The sequence below is a fragment of the Hemitrygon akajei genome, chromosome 14 (assembly GCF_048418815.1).
Source record: "Hemitrygon akajei chromosome 14, sHemAka1.3, whole genome shotgun sequence".
In the NCBI taxonomy this organism is placed as follows: domain Eukaryota; kingdom Metazoa; phylum Chordata; class Chondrichthyes; order Myliobatiformes; family Dasyatidae; genus Hemitrygon; species Hemitrygon akajei.
This window is the reverse complement of record NC_133137.1, coordinates 9,470,777-9,485,267: the sequence shown is the minus strand read 5'-3', so window position 1 is coordinate 9,485,267 and position 14,491 is coordinate 9,470,777. Positions and strand designations below refer to the sequence as shown.

Genomic DNA, 14,491 nt, shown 5'->3' with positions numbered 1-14,491 from the left:
TATTTATGATCTGTTTTGAAAAATACTTGCTTGAAAAATAAATTGCTTCTCAATACTTTGGACATTGGCCCACACCCTTAATATTAAAAGCTGAAGCTAACATTAAAGGTTCTACACGAGGAAATCTGCAGATGCTGGAAATTCAAGCAACACACACAAAATGCTGGTGGAACGCAGCAGGCCAGGAAGCATCTATAGGGAGAAGCGCTGTCGATGTTTTGGGCCGAAACCCTTCGTCAGGACTAACTGAAAGGAAAGAGAGCAAGAGAGTTGAAAGTATGAGGGGGAGGGGAAAATGCGAAATGATAGAAGAAAACCTGAGGGGGTGGGGTGACGCTGACAGCCAGAAAGGTGATTGGCAAAAAGGATACAGAGCTAGAGAAGGGATAGGATCGTGGGATGGGAGGCCTAGGGAGAAAGGAAGGGGGAGGGGAGCACCAGAGAGAATTGGAGAACAGGCACAGTGAGAAAGAAAAAAAGAGGGGGGAAAAAACAAAAAAAAAACTAAATATATCAGGGATGGGGTAAGAAGGGGAGGAGGGGCATCAACGGAAGTTAGAGAAGTCAATGTTCATGCCATCAGGTTGGAGGCTACCCAGCCAGTATATAAGGTGTTGTTCCTCCAACCTGAGTGTGGCTTCTAAACATTTTGATTATAAGGGTCCTAAATATACTAGAGCTAGTTTGGTTGCCTGATTAGTATTTCTGGATCATGCCTTTCCAAAATACTAAAATAAATACACTGATATGCAAGGGTGTGGTAAACCTTTAAATCAGAGCCAGGAAATCATTCAGAATACAATGGAACAATTATAGGACACTGAAGCAACAAAATAATCATGCACTGTCTGAAACAAATTAATTTCTGTTAACGGGAAATAATAAATATTCCCAATTACTCTATCATTAATTCATATTGGCTTACCCGCAGAAGCTCCAAAGATGTAGGTCTATCTTGGGGAATTTTCTGCAAGCAGTAATCTACAAAGTTTCTAAAAAATTGAGACCTGAAAAATAAATCAAAATTAGAAGCTTTAGTATCTATTTTCTGCAACTAATGCCTTTGAAAATAACTATTGCTTTCTAGAATCCATTTGCAACATACAATTTTGACAGTTTTGATAGTTTTGTCAAGTCTTAAAAATTACAAATTAAAACTTTTGTATTCCCTATTATCATTATAAAAATGTTATTCAGACTTTTAAAAGAAAACAAGTCAAAAATTAAAATTAAAACCACATTTGCACTTTAAAAAAGTCACACTGACTACAAAACAAATTTTGACAAACACACCATTGATGTTGAGTTACAATTGTTAATTCATATATGTTAAAATGTATTGCTCAAACTACAATTAGCAACACTGGAAAATCTGTAAGATACGCAAACGTAATGTTAATAAATGGTTACAAAATAATAGTCTGATTTAATAATCCTTTGTTTAATAAGTATGAATGTACCATTCATTTGATTGAAGTGTTGGTGATTCATTCTGGGCAATGTGATATAAGGCACTCATTGCATTCATGTTGAACAAAGGTGGCTTGCGTTCAGCTACAAAAGGAAAATTGAGAACATGTTAAAAAGTTGTCTTACAGCTACAGAAGACAAGTAATAAACCAACATGGATAACAACCGTCATCATAGGAAGTACTCCTATTTAAGATTAACGGTTCAACCTCGCAAAAATCTATTTTATCGTAAACATGAGATGGTTATCAAGCACAAAAAATTATTAATGACCACATCTAATAAATATAATTGTTACTTTGTTTTTATTTAGAAGCTATATAAAGCTTTATGTAACACTATGGCACTGAAAAGACAAAATGGAAATCTAAGCCTTGTCCCTTTCAAATGCAGTCAAGTTTATGAAATGGGTGTTTTAATGTTTAAACACAGGGTAATTACTAAAATATTAAAAGCAGCATAATTTGTAATATCAATAGAGCCATGTCAGAGGTTAACAACACTGCTATAGAAAAAATGTTTCCTGGAAAGAAGGATTTGAGATCAGTCCAGTGACAAAATAGTTCTCATTTCTAAAAATATATATTTTTCTAAAGTGAAATGCATTCTTAGCATTATTTAGTTTCACATTTTCAGAAACTGCCAAGTTCCTCATGTTCCATTTCACTTTTTCCCCTCATTTTCTAACAGCCCTTTATCAATTACACAGCACCAAAAGCATTGTTTACTGGACAACATTGGTCTCCACTGAACACAATTATTTCCTTTATTCCTACCATTTCTTTCTGCAACTTAAAATACTTGAGTTTTCACATTTCTCCAGTTCAAAGTTCTACTGATCTTAAATGTTGTCTCTCTACAAATGTTTTCTAAACTACTGAGCATTTCCAGAAGTGTTTTATTTCAGATTTTTAGCAGCTGCAGTTTTTTGCTTTTCTGATAAATTTGCTCCCTTGTGCTTTGCTCCCTGTGATGTAAAATGGATTATTTTTTCTCTATCCTTTACAAGATCATTCAAGATTTATTTGTCCATGTTCCAAATCACTCCGTCCCATGCACACATCAATGCAATTCTCACTGACCAACTCCAAATTATGCAAAGCCATAGTTTTTTAAACCCACATCCGCCATTTTAAAAATCTCATTTATTGCCTTGGTTAATTTTTTTTGTTGCATATGTTTCCAACTCCAAATTCTGCTCGGTTTGTGCATCTTCAAACCAGGGCTTTTCTGCAGGTGCAATTTTAGAAACTACCATGGCCCACAACTGCCTACACCGAGAACTCTGAGTTTTGACTAAGACCTTTGAGAGGCTAAAAGACTGCCAGTCTGGGAGTTGGCAGAGGCAATAGTTTAATAGTTTTATCGATTCTTTCCCCTAGAAACAACAACATATAATGACATTTGAAAAAATAATGCTGCTATTGAAAATTTGGTATTGCTTTCCATCAATTTTAAATCATCACCTGTAAACCTTTGAGGCTTATTGTATAATTTAGGTAGGGTCTTGTTTATGATGAGGCTAAAACTTTTTGTTCTAATGTCTCCTTATTCCACTTGTATACTTAATTTCTTGATAATGCTCTTGCACCACACGAGGATATTAGTAATTGCTCTGCACAAATACACAGACAGTCCTCCTAAAAGCAATCTAACCCAAATCAAGGAACAAAAACAAATCACCAAGCTCTATAGTCCTTTGCAACAGGTCTTACTTCCCAGAGATTTCACTTAAGTGAATGTTCAAGGCTGCAAAATTGTATTCTGGACAGTAGCACCATACTTAGGTTATTGTTAAGCATAAAATAAACTTATAATTCATTAGAAAATAGGATAATAATGTGAGATATTCCTCATCATTTTCTGATACTAAGCACCTTGAAATAACAAATTTTGCATCAAATTCATGTGGTTTGAAGCAATTCTTCAGCAAGCAGCTATAGCTTTCTGAAGAGCACCCTCTAAATCTATCTTCTTTATCATTAAGTAGGGCATGGAATACAGATACAATTGAACAACAGAACAAGCAAATGCTATCCCAACCTGGAAACGTGGCGCCATTCCTTCTCATTGCCAATCAAATTCCTACAATATGATATAATTCTACTGTATGGACATTCACCAGACCCAACTCGTGACTTCAGAAGGCAACTAACCACCATCTTTACAAAGGCAATTTACAATGATATTAAAGGGTGCAGATGAATAGATCTCAGAGCTCAAAATATGCCATTCCAAGAAGGTGAAACAATTAGCATAAAATATTATGTTAATTGCAACAATATTTTTGGTTTTAGTACAGAATAAAGTAAAACATTCATTAAAATTATTGACTGACCAACAATTAAGGTGTTACAACAAATTTGGTCATTCCATCACTGAAAGATCATCAAAACAAAAGACTAAGTTCAACAGAAATATCAGTATTTCTTGATTTAAGGGACAATAACAAGGATCATTAATTTAAGCCAAAAAAGTGGTGCAGCTTGTAGAACTGCTGCCTCACAGTACAACAGAGCTGGATTCAACCATCACCTGGGGCACCATGTGGATACTGCACGTTCTTACACGAGTGTGTGGATTTTTTTGAGGATGCTGCAGTTTCCTCCTGCAACCCGATGCTTGGGTTGGGTAGGTTCATTGGCCACTGTAAAAATGACCCTCGTATGTAAATGTGTCGTAGAAGCAGGGGTAAATTAAAAATAATGTGTGAAGAATTTTTAAAAATCATAATTCAGAATATTATGTGCAGATTTGATTGGCCTTGGGAGAGTGTTTTGGAGCTGTACCTCTCTGGGACCCTATATAATTCAGTCTGATATATATCTGAAGATATGTCCACTTAACAGGTTGGAGTAACAGAAACACTTTGCAGGTAGACAAGGGATTCACTATATGAACTTTGCCCAATGTTTTGAACAAGTATAATTACTACTTCATGGTCACTTCGGGGGAAAATGAAAAGTGAAAATCATAAGATACTAATGAATAAATTATGTCATAAGAATGAAATACAAACCAAGTTCAATGCATGTAATCCCCAGAGACCATACATCTACTTTCCCATCATACTGTCCCTCATCCATAGCAAGAATCACTTCTGGGGCCATCCTGTAAAATATTACACAATAAGTTAATGAGGAAATCTTTCTACATTGTTAAAATGCATTAGAGCAGTAAAACAAATTGAGTATGATGACCAAAATGAAGAGTTGTCAAAAATACCAAGAATACACATAAATATACACAGCTAGATTGCTCCAACCAATTACATTTTCCTCCGCTGTTAAAGATAATTACTTAAAGCAGCTAATGTAAATTGGTTTATTCTGTTCAGCTGTACCATTGCATAATCCCACTTCGCTCAAGATTTTTTTTAATACAACACTGACCAGAGATTGAACCAGGTACTTTTCTGTTCTGTTGGACATGGTAAATAGGGTAACTGGTGCAATAATTTGTAATAAACAACTTTACCAAATGTTATGGCTTTGCTGGAGTTAAATAGAAACATGCAGCACAAGCACATTGTAAAGATGATTGGAACAAAGCTCCAAGTTTTGCTCGTGTTTTTCTTAAAAGAGGCCACAATACATTTCTTTTAAATATTTATTTCTTACCAATAAGGTGTTCCAACAAAGGAGTTAGCAGGAGATACAATTGAGGCAGATCCGAAATCAGCCAGCTTAACTTGTCCTGGCTCAGTTAATAAAATGTTTCCTGCCTTTATGTCTCTGTAAAACAAAGATGTTAAAATTAACCTCCAGTTTTGATCCTTTCAAATGATCTTTTTTAATGGAAATTTCATATTTGGCTAATTCTTTCATCCAGATCTTACTGCGAGTCATCTCAGTGAGCTCCTGAATGTTCAGATTCTCAGCTTGCACTTATAAAAATATTGTTCCAATCTCCTGTATACAAAACTAACTTGAAACTTCCATTCAATACTTTGAACAGAGTGCTAAACTTTGCACAGAGGGTTACTGTATATGTGAGAGAGCTTGGCTGCCAATTAATTAATACACAAAGTGTAACTACCCTTCCAGAATGCAGTAGAAAGTTTTATCTGAAATGGTTTTTGCCAAGAAAAACAAAATTTAATCTTTGAATGAGATAATTTTGACGAGAAGGCAATGAGGAATTGGATAAAAAAGTGAACAAAATATTACTGCTCATTGATAAAAGGTTCAGTTTTAAAAGAAATGTTAATTCTGGAAATAAATCTTGTAAGGCAGATAAAGGATGAAGTCAATGGGCCAGCACATCTGTATTTTTGAAAATCATTTAAGAACTACATCATTAAGATTTTACTCTACAAGGATTAACAAAAGATAAGCAACTGACCATTTTCTGTGATGCAACGAGAAACTTCTTGTGGCAGATGTTGTAAATCATTGGAATTCTTTACTTTAGATATCATTGGATGCTTAGTCATTGAGTGTATTCAACACAGGAAGCAACAGATTTTGGGCACTAAGTGAAACATCAAGTATACAGAATGTAGCAAAATGGAAGCAGGGTACAGAACTAGCCATGATGTTAATGAAAACCAGAAGAGACCAAAGGGCATTTAGCTATCCACTAGTTCTATCATTACAATGTTGTGAAATGACTTGCCAACAAGTGCCTAAATTGCTACAAAACAATGATAATTGAATAAAGTATCAGAAAAGTAACCAAAGAAATGTTTACTACCATCAGAAAAACTAAAAGTTGAAAAATGAAAAGCAGCATTTTTAGAATCAAAATCAGACTCATTATCACTGATAAATGTTGTGAAATTTGTTGTGGCAGCTGTACAGTCCAAGACAAAAATACTATAAGTTACTATAAAAATCAAATAAATCAATAGCTAAAAAGAGGAATAAGACTGTGAGACAGAGGAACAAAATTAGGCTATTCAGTCCATTGATTCTGCTCTGCCATTCTATCATGACTGATATATTATCCACCTCAACCCCATTCTCCTGGCTTCTTCCCGTAACCTTTGACCCACTTACTAATCAAGAACCTATCAACCTCCACTTCAAATATGATTTGGCCTCTACAGTCAACCGTAGCAATAAATTCCACAGATCCACCACCCTCTGGCTGAAGAAATTCCTCATTTCTGTTCTAAAGGGTCATCCTTGTATTCAGAGACAGTGCCCTCTGGTCCAAGGCTGCCCTACTATAGAAAACATCCTCTTAATATCCACTCTATCTAGACCTTTCAATACTCAAAATCACAAACAAGAGAAAATCTGCAGATGCTGGAAATCCGAGCAACACACACAAAATGCTGGAGGAACTCAGCAGGCCAGGCAGCAGCTATGGAAAAAAGCACAGTTGACGTTTCAGGCCAAAACCCTTCGGCATTGATCCACTGACAACAGCTATACTTCACTAGGAGTTTGAGGAGAACTGGTGTGTCACCAAAGACACTTGCAAATATCTATACACGTAACATGGAGAGCATTCAAACAGACTACATCACCATTTGGTATTGACCGATGTACAGGATCAGAAAATTATAAACTTAGCCAGCTCCATCATGGGCACTGGTCTCTCCACATCCAGGACACCTTCAAAAAGGTGATGCCTCAAAAAAAAAAGGCATCCTTCACTGCAGATCCCCATCACCCAGGACCATCAGGAGCCCAAGGACAAACACTCAACATTTCAGGACACATTTTCCCCTTCCCCATCAGTTTTCTGAATGGACAGTAAACCCAAGAACACTACATCAGTATTTTTCCCCTCTTTTTGCACTTATTATATTTTATTTTTATACACATATATACACAGGAAACATCCTCTCCACATGCACTTGATCAAGGCCTTTCACCAATTGATAGGTTTCAATGAGGTCACCCTTCATATTCTGAACTCTAGTGAATACGAGCCCAGAGCCATCAAACGCTCTTCATATGACAAGCCATTCAATCCTAGAATCATTTTCATAAACCTCCTTTGAACCCACCAAGTTTCAGCACAACCTTTCTAAGATAATGGGCCCAAATTTGCTCACAATACTCCAAGTGAGGCCTCACCAGTGCTTTATAAAGTCTCAACATTACATCCTTGCTTTCTAGTCCTCTTGAAATGAATGCTAACATTGCATTTGTCTTATCACCTGCAAATTAACATTTAGGGAATCCTGCACAAGGACTCCCAAGTCCGTTTACACCTCAGTTTTTTAAAATTTTCTCTCCATTTAGAAAAGAAAATAGTCGATCCTTTCATTTCTTCTACCAAAGAGCATGGCCATACACTTTCCGACACTGTATTCCATCTGCCACTTCTTTGCCCATTCTCCTAATCTGTCTAAATCCTTATGTAGCCTCTCTACTTCCTCATAACTACCTACCCCTCCACCTATCTTCGCATTGTCTGCAAACTTTGCAATCCAACTGTCTGCAATCTCTCATTCTGCAGACAATCTTGGCCTCTCCTTTGGAAAACAGAATCCTCTTCGTGTGACAAGCACTTCCAAAATATTTCCACAGTAATGGCTTTGGAGACCATGCATGTGTTTAATTTATCACCATGACTGCCCAGCCTCTGCAAACCACAAGTTGCTCTTCATGCCAAGAAGCATCAAATCATGTATCTGATAGTCCTGATAGAAGTTCTTGGCTCGGAACAGTTACTTCACTCCTGATGAAGGGTTTCGGCCCGAAACATCCTCACTACCTCCTCCCATAGATGCTGTCTGGCCTGCTGAGTTCTGCCAGCATTTTGTGTTTTTATTAAATCATGTATCTGGTGCCTTTCATTTCCTTGTAATGCTTAGCTTGTATTATGAAAAATAGTCATTTACACCATCTACTGGACAAGTGCAACATCTACAGCTGATTTTAAATACGCTCACAACATCATGACAGTAAATGGATCCTGCTGTGACCTCCACCAGAGGGAACATTCATCTCCCCAATCGACTTCATCTATTAGCTGTGTTGAATAAACAGCACAGTCAGTTCCCTGTAAAATACTCACTTACTACATACCTTCTCCAACTGAGCAGCTAAGATATAATATTATTCCTTCCTGCATGCTGTGTGGCACAGATCAATTCAAGCACCATCCTCATGAACTCTCATAAATTCAAAAAGACAAAGACTTACGGTTGTTTCTCTGTGACTTTTTGTACAAAGTTGATAAATCCCATCTCTTACTGATCACTTGGTTTATGTTATCTGGATCTACTGAAACTTTATGCAGTATGTCCCATTCTATCTGCATCTGTAATGCTTAGAGCTTGTCTTACTGGAGAGGAGAGACATGAACGTTGTGCAACTTGTTCAGTAACTTCTGCAACTGGCTGCTTTTGGGTCATTAGGTTGCAGTGTTTTCCCAATCCCATCCTCCATCTACATAGATGGACTAATGCACAGACAAGAAAAGGGATCATTTGAAACCTCAAGTGTTGGGATATTGAAAAAGTGCAGTCAACAGAACAATGGTACATATAAACATAGCAGTGTTCAAGCTACATTATGAAATGAAATTCATGATCTATCACCATATGTAAGGCACTTCCTCTATTCTCCACCAACATTCAGTTCTATGTTTATAAACCTCTTACCTAAGGGTGAAAGCAACTCGTTGCCCACCTGTACTTTATTTCACTCACTTGTACTGAATGCAATCGCCACTCTGTAATTGTCATTTTACTTTCCTTTCCAACGCACTTATCTCTTTTAAGATGATTATCCATACTCCAAATTTTGACTCATTATACTTCCATTCTATTTCTTGCACTAAAGGCAGCATACAAAAACTCTCTGCACAAGTGATTTGTCGATATCTGGGCAAATAATGCTGGCCAAATTCCTATCAGCATAATGAAAGAGATGGAACAAAGAAACATCCCCAAAGCTGCATTTGGTCCTTGAAATTACCTTTTTTTTTGTCTGGTTATTTACTTCCTACAGCTAATTATGTGGTAGGTGCATTTTCAGTAAAAGGGGTAAAATGGAGTAATTCACGAGGAAATCTGCAGATTTCCTGACGAAGGGTCTCGGCCCGAAACGTCGACAGCGCTTCTCCCTATAGATGCTGCCTGGCCGGCTGTGTTCCACCAGCATTTTGTGTGTGTTGTTGTTAAAATGGAGTAATTGTTCCTTTTAACTTCCTATTATACAAGATAAGATTCCTCTGTTTGAACCAGGTTAACAAGTGCAGTTTGCAAAACCAAATTAGGGATACATTGCAATTATAGAATTTCCATTCCAACCTTGAGAACACTTTGTGATCCAAGCACAGGTAATCATTATTATTACCTAAGCAAATCCCATTCCTCGATCAAATGTTTTCTAACTTTGCTGCCCCCTAGCTTAGCAACATTTAAAATTTATATTTCTGTAATTCCTTCAACCTCTACATTAAAAACCCATACCCCATTTTGGCGTCATTTGCACTCTCAATTTTTTTTCTGCTGCCCAAACCCCAAGCTCATTTGAAATTTTCTGTTATATCGTGATATTTAATTACTCTTGTAAACTGGTGGAATATTTGGAAAATTGAATTGTATCCCTACTTTTTCATTTTTGCTGTAGAGAATACTTTCTCCAGTTTTAGTTATTTCAGAAGAAGAAGAAGAATAGCGCTTAACTCAGCAGTGGAGTTATTGGGGCACCGTCACGACGGTGTTTCCGTAGCAAGCCATTCTTGTTTTTACGAGGCTGAGTTGCTAGTTCGACGCTCAACCCGACTTGGATTCGAACTCAGGAACCTTCGCTCCAGAGTCCGGCGCTGATGTTATTGCGCCACCAAGCAGGACAATATCAGAAGAAATATATATTTATATTTGAAAGCAGATAACTGCAGTGATTTAATGTGCAAGGATTACAGAACTCTATATCCTTTAAATCTCAAAGGGAAATAGTTAAAAGGGTTATTTTAAATTCTAAGTATAAAGAGTTAGTTGCTTAAGTAAATATTGAAGGTATTGAAACTAGGCTTAGAGAGAAAAAACAAAATCAGTAAATAAAGTTATACACAGATTGCAGAAGATATCTTCTCTATAACTTCACTAGATTAATCAATCAAAATCCAGTGCCAAAATGTTAGGGTTATTGAAAACAATGTATTGCTACTGTCATGTATGAAAGGAAGGGATAATGTTTTCATATCTGTGATATTTCTGAGTCAGATTCACAATGGAGCAACAAACTACCTGCCAGAGGGACTCAGCAAGTTGCCCAGTATCTGTGAGGAAAATAATTATTTATGTTTTGAGTCAAAACCCTGCATCAGAATGGCAACAACATTGAAAAAAGACGTGGTATATCAAATCCGTGCTTGCTCTCTGTACAGTGATCCAATCAGTTCCATTAACCCGCTCTATCTTCGCAATCCTGCAGTCATGTTTCCTTCAAGTGCCTATCTAATTTCCTTTCTAGATCACTGATCATCACTTCCACTATCACATGCAATTATAGATATTTAATTCATTAGTTCAACCTTTAGAGGACAGGTCACATTCTTTTGATTTTTTTCCCACTTTAATTTCTCACCTATGTATCAAATTATGAGAATGCAGGTAGGCCAGCCCCTGCAAGGCACCATGGGTAATGGCAGCAATCTCCACTTCCTGAAGTGGTTTCTTGTGAACTAAGGAGAAAGCATGTTTTCAAAATTAGAATTTCTTTTCATGTATAGGCTTTTATATTACACTGATTGCTCATAACAAAATTCTTTAAAGAAAATGAGTTGCAAAACTCAATGAGAAATAGCATTATACAACACAATGCAATCATAGAGGGTTTTAACTTCCCTTTGGCTCAGATTTCACTTAAAGCATTACTTCAAAGCAACAAAAAATAAGCCAATATTTTTATTGAAGATTTATTAAAATTAAATCTGCCATATCTTTTTGCAGTCAAATTTTAGGGTGATGATGCCAGTACTATTAAAATGTACATTTTCAGGCATTGACTTCCAGCATCAAACAATTCCAGATCAAGAGGTGCAAGAACAGGTGATGGAACTGTAACTTTACCAAACTACTTTATATCTATACACAATTTTAAACTTGCATTTTATATACCCAATAATATAAAAAACCGACTGAGATCAATTACCATGTTTATCTGAACCAAATCAGAAGGGGTACTTGCATATTTGGAAAGTAATCATATAAAACTATTTACACATGCCTAAAAATTACAAACTAAATCTGAAGTACTCATTCAGGGAGTTCAACGGATTTGTGGATATTAACAGAATCAAGGGAAATGGGAAGTGACTAAAAATCAAATTAATGAAGACGATAGGCCATGACCTCCTTGAACAAGAGGACTCAGTTACAAGAGGTCCATCATTTCATAGTGTTGCTTGAAGACACTTCTTTCCAGATGGTAATTAATCTCTGAAATTCTTATTCCCAGACAGCTATTAAGACTAGGTCACTAGAAATATATAAAGTTGAGGTAGATAAATTTTGCAACATTGAGGAATTTAAAGCTATAAGAAGCTGCCACAAAAGAACAGTTCAGGCCTGGGTTAAATTGGCCATGATCATATTGAATGGCAGTGAAGTGGCCTATTCCTGCACCTATCTTCTTGTGATTTTGATGAGGAGTGGAGCATACTCCTGCTCCCAATTCTTCTATAATTTTAAAAAAAGTAATACTTTGCAACCGGATTATTCTTTATTGCACAGTCAGAAATTTTTTTAATCTATTATTTTTATAATGGAAATTTAAGAATTATTCTGCACTGCACATTAAAATCTGATTTTGACCCACAGTAAACTTTTTCAATGCTTACTTAATGGTACTTACCTTCCAGTAAATCAGAAGTTGATCCTAGGCAGTATTCCATAACCATCTGAAATTAAAAATGCTTAAGGATTACTTGCCTATACAAAATACTAAATGGACAATTACATTTTTTGAAAAAGAACACATGAAGATTTGCATTGAAAATGCAATCCAAAACAGGTTTCTCAGCCTCAATACCTACAGAAAGTTTATGCGCATACGAGCCTCTTTCTTCTCATCCTAAAAGCAGGCACCTTTTCCTATCACTTTCATCTATATGCTTTTTGGTGCATTTCATGCTCTTTTGACGCTTACTCCTTATAGTAAAAGATTCATATTCTTCATACAATAAAGAAGGTTCTCCCTCGTTTTCTTCAGGAAGAGGGATAACAAGTAGTTTACAAGTTTTTAAAGTGAAGAATGCTTTAACAAAAGCATAAGGGATACTCATACACTAAATACTGCATACACTGGAATTCAAATATTAAAAAATGCTGAAATATTTATAAGGATCCCATGAAGGAAGGAATATTCAGGCAATGAGTTGTCATTATAAAAGAAAGAATTTGGAGATGTTCATTTCATAAATGTCCAGAAATGGAGGGAAAAGAAGCCATTAAAGATAAGATTTTTTTTAAAAAAGGCCTGGAATTAGTTAACTAGCAGACAAAGACGCTGATGTAAGTGAGATTTTGATGGTGTGGTCAGTGGAATATGTGAAGTTAAAAAAATTGATTTAAGATGAGCTGTAAATAGCTAACAACTGAACCTTAACAACTGTGTGCAAGGCAAAACAAATGCTATTTTCTGCCATTAGTGAAATAAATGCTGAGTTTTGAAGGTTATAATGTGTTTAATTAAAATATGTAAGGCTTTCTTTCCATCTACAATGGAAGAGTGAAGGAAGCTATGGACAAGGCAGACTTGTATTTCTAACAGTTTTACTTTTTTTAAACTTCCACTGACTGAAAAGATGTTATTAAGATAAACAGACATAAAAATACATTCCCCAACAAAATGCGTCTATCATCTATTCACGATTCACATGGTAACTGAATAGCAAAAAGTCTACATTTAGCACTTACAGTATAATCATATAAAATTCGATAGCTTTGCAACATACCCAGGCAGTGTGTTCTTTTAGGTAGCAACCTTTGTATTCTATGGTATTTGGATGTTTCAGCTGGCGTAAAAATTTTACTTCTTTGATTATATCCTGCCATTTCTGAAAAAAAAATTACCGGTAGTTGTTTTGTTACTGTCAAATGGATCAGCTGGGCATTTTTGGAGATTTAATCCCAAAAATTAGAAATGTATTAAATGTCACTGGTAACCCCTTAGCAGTATGTAGAGAAAAATGGGCTTTAAAATGAACAAACCTGAATTTTCTTACCTCTGTTATTTGTTTACCACTATACGACATTTTCTTAACTGCCACCACCTCAGATGTGCGAGCATTTCTGGCCTTGAGATCAAATACATAAACATAGTATGTTTTAAGAATAATATGACAACATCCAAATATAGGTGACAGAAACCATTACCATTCCTTATCAAAATCATGGAAGACAAGTAACCATTTTTATTCAGCCACCCACTATTTCGAGAGCTATACTGAAAATACTCAAAAATCCGGTCTACATCAGCATGCTTCATTGTATAACTATTTGTTATACCTAATGCCCTTCCCTTGGACAACATCGGTGGCGTGGAGAGGGGAGACTTGGAGCTTGGGCAACTGCCAGTCTTCCACCAAAAAAAAACTTTGCCCAGGCTTGCGCCCTGGAAACTTTCCAAGGCACAAATCCATGGTTTATTGAGACTAACGGAGGCCTACACTGCACTACATTTGTCATAAATAGCACAATCTAACTTACATTTCCAACCACTAAATGTTTTGATAAGTTATTAAATCCTGCAGAGGCAATCTATTGCTACCACACCAAGTCTATTATGCAAATACAAACACATTCCAATGCACAGACTTCATATATGCTAATCAACAAAAATTAAGTGCTTCTCTATCCATTGATGCTACCTGACCTGCTGAGTGTTTTCAGCTTCTGCTTTTATTCCATAAATTCTATTGTCAGCACCCTTTGAAACTGAAACAAGTGAAGATGTACATTATTCCAGCAAAGCATTCCAGTTTGACTTGATCACCATCAGAATAACACAGGTATTTCAAAACAGAGGAAAATTAGTCACTCACTTAAAATGGAATAGATATTACTTAAAAATTGATAGTTAATGTGTAGTAGACAGTGTAAGTG

At 36.1% G+C, this 14,491-nt stretch overlaps 1 protein-coding gene across 5 annotated transcripts in view; it reads right to left on the bottom strand.

The window, feature by feature from the left end:
* Nucleotides 1–14,491, bottom strand: part of taok3a (TAO kinase 3a) — a 111,296-nt gene that overhangs the window by 52,185 nt on the left and 44,620 nt on the right. For all 5 annotated transcript variants that reach the window (XM_073065452.1, XM_073065453.1, XM_073065451.1 and 2 more), the window contains exons 4-11: nt 13,612–13,683; nt 13,342–13,443; nt 12,240–12,285; nt 10,971–11,067; nt 5,091–5,204; nt 4,490–4,581; nt 1,461–1,554; nt 926–1,007 (exon numbers count right to left, since the gene is read on the bottom strand). In XM_073065452.1, coding sequence (XP_072921553.1) covers nt 926–1,007; nt 1,461–1,554; nt 4,490–4,581; nt 5,091–5,204; nt 10,971–11,067; nt 12,240–12,285; nt 13,342–13,443; nt 13,612–13,683 — 699 coding nt within the window. The remainder of the gene's footprint in view (nt 1–925; nt 1,008–1,460; nt 1,555–4,489; nt 4,582–5,090; nt 5,205–10,970; nt 11,068–12,239; nt 12,286–13,341; nt 13,444–13,611; nt 13,684–14,491) is intronic.